The 9,402-nt window shown below is 34.7% G+C and overlaps 1 protein-coding gene across 1 annotated transcript; it reads left to right on the forward strand.

Moving 5' to 3' along the window:
- Positions 1-516: 516 nt before the first annotated feature.
- Positions 517-5,587, forward strand: LOC108671590 (rab-like protein 3). The gene is made up of 7 exons (XM_018159152.2): positions 517-566; positions 2,110-2,179; positions 2,365-2,436; positions 2,910-3,047; positions 4,167-4,339; positions 4,621-4,755; positions 5,354-5,587. Exons 2-7 carry the CDS (start codon positions 2,113-2,115, stop codon positions 5,513-5,515), a joined length of 747 nt encoding a protein of 248 aa, XP_018014641.1. The 5' UTR covers positions 517-566; positions 2,110-2,112; the 3' UTR covers positions 5,516-5,587.
- The last annotated feature ends 3,815 nt before the right edge of the window (positions 5,588-9,402 follow it).

Genomic DNA, 9,402 nt, shown 5'->3' on the forward strand with positions numbered 1-9,402 from the left:
CAGAACGATGACGCCACAATTTCCCGCTGCGAGTGGTAGACTAGTAGTCGCTGATCAGCCAGAGTGATTTCTTGATAAGTTTGTAGTCTTCTTGAAACCAACGCCCCGAAGACTGAGCATTGCACCCACGCATTCAACGCGTCCTGGATGAGCCGACGCTGACCTGACCGGAATAGAAACAAAAGTCTTCACTCAGATACGTTTCACTTATTCATGTGTCAATGATTTGATACTATTTTCCGTGATTGTGTATTTATAATAAGATTTATTAGCTTGGAATCCCCTAAATGATAACAGATTTAAATCACGAATTAGTAATAGCATTTATATACTTTTCTAAGAATGACGTAAATATTAGGTATCCATCAATGACAGTCTAAAAATTATTTTATTAATTGAAACAATTCTTTACGATAATTTGATTTTTTGACATAGTTGGACTATTTTGACTATACATTTTTATTATTTTAATATCCGTGACTGCGGATAGTTCCGTAGCTCTGCAAACGTCATCTGTCAAAACAGCCCCTAGGTATTCGGCTATTCCCGGTTGTGCAGTCAAAGTGGTAAGTTGTGCGGTGTTTTTGTTGCTGAGATGATTATAAGTGCGAGTACAAATCTTTATAAAATGGTATTAGAATAGACGAATAGTAATACTTTTGTATGGAAATAGGATTAATTGTTAAACTTATCTTCAGTAGAGTAGGAACATCATCTGAACATGCAACTGCAAGTTGCAACATGGATCCTCATCCTATTCCTAACCCACTGACCAGTGCCACCGGGGCGGCGACGCCGTGGCGTAGCTAAGTGAATTTTTTTTTGCTGAGCGAGGTTAACCGTAAATGTAATAATAATTCTTTGTTGTTATTAGATATTTTTGTTAACTTGTGCCTTTGCTAGCAGATAAGCTAGCTGAGGTTAAACTGTAAATGCATTTTTACTTTTTAGGGGTGAGATAGGCAAATTTTGTCAATGGCGTTTTCAAGCCAACACCTGTACGTACCGGAAACCTTACTTTTTTTCTAAATAGTTGGCTGAAGACTGAGAAATATATTAAATGCAAGAATTTCAATCTAAATGTGTCGGCAAGATCTTCTGAAGGCGAAAATTTTGCCGATAATGCGTCGCCGTAGGTCTTTAAATTTTCGTTCACTCTCTGCACAGTGGACTGTATTTTTATGGGTGTCCCATATTACCCTGGGGGGGGTGGTGTCCTGGATTACCCGTCATGTGGAAATGGCTACATTTTTTTTGGAATGAGATATGCAAATTCTGTCAATCACATTTTTAAGCCAACACCTGTGTGCAACTTTTATGTAAGTAAAATTTTTTAATTTGGCAAATATTTTTTTTTTGCTACAGACCTTAGCAGAGGTAGGTTTCCAAAATCTCACTTTTCACACTTTTTTCAGGGATTTTTCAAAGGTTGTAAATGAATGATTTCTCAATTTGCTTTATGCTACATAGGTAGCAAAAATATTGAACTTTACGCCAATATTTTTAGTTTTGCAATATTTTGATTATTTTAGCTGCTACAACATTTCTATGAAATTTGGGACGACTGTCCTGATTTTCCCCACCCATCCCTTATTACCCCATTTGGAGTACATATCTTTGCAGGGCATCAACAATCAAATTCATTTCTCATGCTGAAAATACCACCAAACTTTACTACAAAATCGAATTCAAATATACTAATAGCATATTCAGTAGTAGTGGTATTAATATACTTAATATAAAAGTATTTTGTAGTATTTGAAAATACTACCAAAATAGGGACTTTCTCATTTTGAAAATATATACCAAACTGGAAAATTAGAAATTGGAGAGAAGAATGATAGAAATTCTGGAAATAAGACAAAACTCCCATGCCTGTACACTATTTTACCCAATCCTAGGGCCCTTGTTTATTATATTCTGTGCAGAGAAAAATGGCTTATTATTGCCTGCAACTTTTAAGATTACCTACCCATGATATGATTGTTCTTATCAAAAATTTTGCAAAATATTCCGGATTATACAATATTTGAATGACAAATATGCTAGAATGTTTATTTTAAAAGCTGGTTCAAAGACTGATATCTGACAATATTTTGTTTTCAACAGAAAATGTCAACCTTCTCTGCTCATCCAAATGAAATCAACAAAGTGAAAGTTTTGGTGGTTGGTGATTCTGGCAAGTTAATATTTGGAATTTAAAATTCTTTTTAGTTTTCTCAAATTATTATAATTTTAGTAATTGTTACCTGTTAATTATCTTGGCACATTTGGTTATCAAATTTGTGAATTAAATAAAAAAATTATATGATATTTATTTGTATTTCTGTGGAATAAGTGAGTTAGATTTATGTATTTTCACAGGGGTTGGCAAGACATCCCTTGTTCATCTCCTGGTGAATGGTGAAGTACTCACAAAATCCTCATGGACAATAGGTAAGCTTTCTTAGGTGTGTAATATTTATATATGCATGTCTAAGTGTTATTTGAACGAAATTTATTGCTTTTCTTAAGAAATGAAATCAAGCTATTCCTCTACTAGAAGTTAGATCATGTTTATTTTCTAGACCGTTAAAAATTGTTTCCTTTTTTAGATAATGCATTTTCCTCTAATAAATTTATGAAAAAGTAAATTTTTAAATGTCAGACAAACTAGAGTTGAAGATTTCAGGTGAACTTGAATTATTTTCATGTTTCCATCTTATGTATTCAGCACACCTTAAGGAATAAGTATCCATTGCATCCAGTATTGAGCCAGTATTGCATCCAGTATTGCATCCAGTAATAAGTAATACTGAATAGGTACCAGTGTTGCATCCAGTAATAAGTATCCAGTATTGAGCACACCACATGGAATAAGTATCCATAGCATGCATGGTACAATGAATTATTGCAAGTAAAATTTCTAGGTTGCAGCGTTGAGGTCAAGATCCATGAGTATCGGGAAGGTTCTCCGGGTCACCGACCATATTTCGTGGAGCTCTGGGATATTGGTGGCAACAACAGCCATAAATCTACACGCCACTTGTTCTACACTTCAGTTCATGGTACTCATTTATTTTTCTGTTGGTAATTTTGCAGTGAAACATATCATTTATTGATATTATGAAAAATATCATTGTCAATCAAATTTCTGTGTACAATTCAGTTCATGATGCACTTTCTTTTCTTTTCTGAAGTTGAATTTCTGGTAGAACATTAAATTTACAGCTACACTTCAGTTCATGGTACACTTTTATTTTTCTGTTGGTAATTTTGCGGTAAAACATACATAGCATTTCGTGATATTTTGCGGTTTATTATAAATATCATCATCAATTAAATTTCTTTGTACACTTCAGTTCATGATAGACTTTTCTACTGTATTTGAATTTGTGGTAGAACATTATATTTCTGGTTACACTTTGGTTTATGGTTCACTTTTTTCTATACTTGAATGTGAGGTAAGACTTATAATTTTTTCTATTATTCAGTTTATGCTAAATTTCATTAGTATTTATTCCACATTGTACCTGTTCAAAGCAAACTAATGCTGATGCAGTTAAACTGTAATGGTTACTGTCTGAAAAAATGATTGCTATTTCTTGTAGGTACCTATATTTATGTTCATGTATGTAGTATCTTCGTGTGCAGGATGGTACATGAAAATTTAAATTTTTTAAATTGATCATTTGTATGAATTTTTTCAAATTCATTGAAAAAATTCATTCATTGAACCTGCTGAACCGTCTTCCATGAACAAAAGACATATTAAAATTGGTTTCATTTTCATTCTTATTAAATATTGACATTTCTTTTATTCATTTACGTTTTGTAATGTTCCTTGAGGTGATTTCTTTGACTCTGTGACTTATAAAAAATATTGCTGTCTTGTTAGAGGTTGTTAGCAATCTTAGCAATAGTATATGCCACAGAAATAACCTTTTACGATTTTATCCATCTGAAGTAAGATGCAATAATAAAGCTTCAATAAACTATGAATTTCTATGCCACAGAAACAACCTTTTAAGATTTTATCCCTCTGAAGTAAGACGCAATAATAAAGGTACAATAAACTATGAATTTCTATGCCACAGAAATAACCATTTTATGATTTTATCTCTCTGAAGTAAGACTCAATAATAAATTAATCAAGGTTCATTAAATGATAAATTTCTATGCCACAGGAATAATCTTGGTGCACGATCTTGCCAACCGTAAAAGTCAACAGAACTTGAGGCAGTGGCTGGTTGAAGTTCTGCTCAAGGAGAAAAGCAACCCGGGCTCCAGGGACGCTTTGGTTGATAACTTCGACGCTGAGCAATTTGGTGCCTTGGCTAAAGTTTACAGAGCTAATAAGGTTATCAATTATATATTGTTTATGTTAGGGAAATTTTAATAATTTATTAAAAATTAAAAAAAGGAAATTATTGTTATAGAATCAATAATATTTACCTGAGCAATTTGGTGCTCTGGCTAAAGTTTACCGAGCCAATAAGGTTATCATTTATGTAATGTTTATGTTAGGGGAAATTTTAACAATTTATTCAAGCATCATATAAAGTTTATTCCACCAGTGATATAAATAATTATAAAATTGTTATAAAATTAATAATATTAATAAAACCTTTATTCCTTCAGATCCCAGTGCTGGTGGTGGGGACGCGTCTGGATGACCTGGCAGAGACCCGCCCCACTGCCTCCCTCCCCCGCACCTCCCCAGCCTTCTCTGCCTCCTCCCTGGCAGACGCCTGCAGTGCTGATGAACTCAGTGTTGTGCGTGTGCTGTGATGTGCTGTGCTGTGCTGTGATGTGATGTGTTGTGTGCTGTGCTGTGATGTGCTGATGAACTCAGTGTTGTGCGTGTGCTGTGATGTGCTGTGTGCTGTGCTGTGATGTGTTGTGCGTGTGCTGTGATGTGCTGTGATGATAAACTCAGTGTTGTACGTGCGGTGTGATGTGCTGTGTGCTGTGCTGTGATGTGCTGATGAACTCAGTGTTGTACGTGCGGTGTAATGTGCTGTGTGCTGGGCGTGATGTGCTGTGCGTGTGTTGTGCTGTGCTTCCCTATCAGCCTCCTTCACCTGCTCCTCCCCAGCCTTGTAATTGGCAGACGCCTGCCGTGCTGATAATAATAATAATAATAGCGGTTTCAGCGTTATTAGGCCGTAAGCCTGTCGCCGATTCTTAACATTCACAGAACCGCAGAACATTCACAGCATGTTGCGGTCTCGAACTCACAACTCACTGCTACAATTCTGTTATGCTTAACCGCCCGGCCTCCTCGCCGATTCTGACCAGGAACTGGCGCACAGAGCTGGGATCGAACCCGCGCCTCTCTGCGCCAATCTTGGTACTCATTTTATTTCCGCAGAGCTGCCTGGACGTGCGGTCTGTGGCCCCAGGGTCGGGAAACGCTGTGAAATTATCGCGGTTTTTTGACCGCGTCATCGACGGCCAAATTCACTGCAATGGCCGGCCGGGGCCGCTCTACTCCGGCCAACCAAACTACGGCCTTAAAATGAGATATCCTTGACATTTATAGGCAGGCTTATGACTTTGTTTGAATATTTTTATACGTGAATGGGATACCCTTGACAATAAAATTTAGGTTTATGACTTTGTTAGATGTATTTTTTATTGAATGAGATATCCTTGACATTTATAAGAAGGCTTATGACTTTGTTAGATGTATTTTTTATTGAATGAGATATCCTTGACATTTATAAGAAGGCTTATGACTTAGTTTGAATATTTCTATGCTTGAATGGGATACCCTCGACAATAAAATTTAGGCTTACGACTTTGTTGAATATTTTTGTGTTTGTTCAAATGTTATTTGAATGAAGGGACTGATGAATTTCTTCATCATGTTTATCTGATTTTCATCATAATAATTATAATAACTTCACGATATCTATAATGACTCAGGACTACTACCAAGTTATTTAAATTAATCATGTCAAGCTTCACTGTTCCTTAAAATTTCATTTAAGCTCAAACTTAATGAGAAATACACCCATACACCCTTTACAATAGTTTTTCATGTACATTTTCATTTCAAAGTCATTCTTATCTTAACTGTTAGTTTCACAAGCTAGAATTATTATGAATTTTACCTCAATACACGTTGAATAAAGTGTATTACTATTGTTTTTAGTCAATGCTTCCATTGATACCATTAAATCAATATTGAATTATATTGACTAGTTGATATTAATACCATTCCATACCATTAATCTAATTGAAACTCAACGATTATTGCACTGATTGAGGTGGATAGACTCGTATGTGCGTATTATTATGGTTGTTGATTTGAATACGTTGTATTTCCATATTAATATTATTATGGCTATTTTCTGTGCCAACAAATTCAAATGATATGTATACAGCAATAGTCAGAAATGACTAAATTCTTTGTAATCTAGATTATCGAGACAAGAGACTACTTCCTTTTTTGACACTCGAGTGAGCTTTTTCTGTTGTTCAAGTTCCTGGAACTTTCTATATAATATACTAACTAGATTTAATTCCTTGAAATTATAGATGGAAATACGATGTATGTTATTTTAAATGTAGACCTTACTTGTTTTTATCAAAGATTTTTAAAATATATTCTGTTTTAGCAATGACGCTCCTGCCTTCTTTTTGTAGCATAGGGCGGTTTGCATATGAGTAATCATGACATTTATTGCTAAACAACTAGGTACTATTTTCAAGTCTTTTGTATACATTTTTTAAGTAAAGTATTTTTTACCCCGAATTTTATAATCCTAGTCCAGAGATCAGAGTATATTCGAACAAACGCTCTGCAGAGATTATACTACCATAGAAGTTAATGATGACTGTTGAAAATTCCGAAATTAAGTACTAATACTAATTTTACTTCTACGATAGTGCCGGTTGTTGAGGGACTTTGCTCAAAAATTTCCAATTTGAGGAATTTCAATGTTACGAATAAAGAATGTTGAGGTTGTGCTTGATCTTATTTTCTTATCACTTGTCAGTGCAGGTTAGTAATTCGCTGATGATATCTCGATGAGTAAAAAAATAGTGATATTACAGATGACAGTGCTTTGTACGTTATATCAAATGGAGGCCTTGATCGTTTCTATCAAAGATTTTCAATATATACGCTGTTGTAGCAATGACGATCCTGCCTTGTTTTGGCAAGTTGTTGATAAAAACTAAGTCCAGGCGAAGCATGATATGCATATCCGAATTGATAATATAATGTCAGAAATTGTGGCCCAGGCAGAGTGGTCCAGTGGTTAAAGTTCAGAGTACCAGGATTGGCGCAGAGAGGCACGGGTTCGATCCCAGCTCTGTGAGCCAGTTTCTGGTCAGAATCGGCAAGGAGGCCGAACGGTTAAGCACAGCAGAATTTGAATCAGTGAGTTGTGAGTTCGAGACCGCAACAAGCTGTGGATGTTCTGCGATGTTAAGAATCGGCGACAGGCCTACGGCCTAATAAAAGCTGAAACCGCTATTATTATTATATTGTGAATCAATCATTGGCTGAGAATATTGCAATGGTTGCAACCATCATATAGTCTAATCTGTAGCGGGATCCAAAGATGTTCATGAACTTAGGTAGAATTTGACTGTACAAATTTGAATTCGACTTCTTGATAAAAATACGAGTGTAGCCAGTTCAAAAATTTTGCATTTTTCCTTTTATTTTAGGAAAATTTTGAATTTCAAAAATTGATTACAAATCACACTCAAATCTTGCACTCCATATCTGCGCTTCAATTTAAAGAGGGAAAAGGGCAATTAAATGCAAATAAAATTGAAGCTACTCATAGCGGCATTTTTAGGTTAAAAATATTCTATTTGAGGTAAGGAGTTGTCTGCAACTCCCTCGATGCAAATTTCATTCAGTGTAGCTGTAGCAGCCGATGTGTGTGGATGTGCTGGCCATATTATCGTAACTCCTCTCGTAGGTGTGGTTCTGTCCCATTCTTTCATGTTGTTGTTTCAAAGATCTTTTTATATTATCTTAAACATTATTGAACAGATGAATAATAGTTTAGCAATTTTTTTAACGAATAAAACTGTTACTTTTTGCGAAAATGAGAATTTTGGTGTAAACTGTAGACGTGCTGTACACTTGGTGGATGCGTTTAAAGAGGTAGTCTCGTATCGAACGCTTCAGCGGGGTGGTGGCCGAGTACCGCTGCAAATGTCTGCTTGTCATCGGCTATAATATTTTATGTTTGTCCTATTCATAGAGGCTCAAAAAGTGTAATGTAGTCTGATATTACTAAAAATTGTATGATCACAATTAATATTCATGCCATTTTATAGGCTCCCAAGCTGCAATTTCATCATGTTTAAATAGAGTTCTACACGCAATTGACGCAAAGTCGCCCTAACACTTTACCTAATACTAATAGCGGCAGACATTTACGAAAATCGTAATAGAAATAATTTTCAATGGCGTTTGGTTTTAATTTTATGTGATGAGCTGGTTTGCTTGATGCAGTTCCAACTGACGACTTTACAATGAAGAATGAACTACAATTATAATTTACAGATTAGGCTTTAGTTTTTGAGTTTCGACTTTAGTTACCTATTGAGAAAATGAAATTGATGTGACAGCCTCTCCTGTTCTTTTGTCTAAAGAAATTATGCAAGGGTCATAGTAATGAATGCGGACGCCAATTCGCCAAATGATAATTTTTTAGTTGCCCACTTCATTTTTAATATACTAATTAACCAAAAAAATCCAAATTTGATGTATGATAATTCAATTTCCAGTATACATCATTAATAACATTATTGCTACATTGCTACAATGCTACTCTACTGGTCTACTTGCAGGAATCAAAGGGAAATTAAGCTATTCTGGAAAACCAAGCAGCCACCTTATAACGCCAAGTGCTTGCAATGAATTTTCCCCATTTTTGCTTGTGATTATTGAAAGTTTCCTGTCCCTGTGAAATGGTAGTTTTTACCTGCGATTTTTGGAAAATTTGGCCCTATATTCTAAACTGGCATACACATACTGGGCATTGCCATTTATAGGATAATGAATAAAGTTTTGAAATATATCAGAAATTTTGAGTAAAAGAGTATATAGATATGATGCTATACAGAAACTCTTTTAATTTTTTGAGTTCCATATTTTTACTATTATTCTTTGGACCATCTGAGTAAATTTGTCAGCTCAGTTATTTACAAATAATGAATTTTTGCAATTATGTAATGTTTGACAAATGACAATATTATTTTATATGCTAAGTAATAAGGAAAAAATTATCTTTCAACAATAAAAACCATTTTCATTTCTTTTGATGAAGTCAATGAGGTGAAGAGAACAGGTGAAGTGAATGATGTGAAAAATTCCTGAGGATAAGGAATTAAATATATATAATCAGCTGAATTTAAAAAATAAATCTTTTCTCATTAAACTTTAAA

Source organism: Hyalella azteca, unplaced genomic scaffold (genome assembly GCF_000764305.2).
Source record: "Hyalella azteca isolate HAZT.00-mixed unplaced genomic scaffold, Hazt_2.0.2 contig16973, whole genome shotgun sequence".
Classification (NCBI taxonomy): Eukaryota; Metazoa; Arthropoda; class Malacostraca; order Amphipoda; family Hyalellidae; genus Hyalella; species Hyalella azteca.

Excerpts from the sequence above, each read along its gene's own strand:
- LOC108671590 (XM_018159152.2), top strand. The coding sequence starts at position 2,113 with ATGTCAACCTTCTCTGCTCATCCAAATGAAATCAACAAAGTGAAAGTT. Across the intron at positions 2,180-2,364 it reads TTTGGTGGTTGGTGATTCTG|GGGTTGGCAAGACATCCCTT; the intron begins GCAAGTTAATAT and ends GTATTTTCACAG. Across the intron at positions 3,048-4,166 it reads GTTCTACACTTCAGTTCATG|GAATAATCTTGGTGCACGAT; the intron begins GTACTCATTTAT and ends TCTATGCCACAG.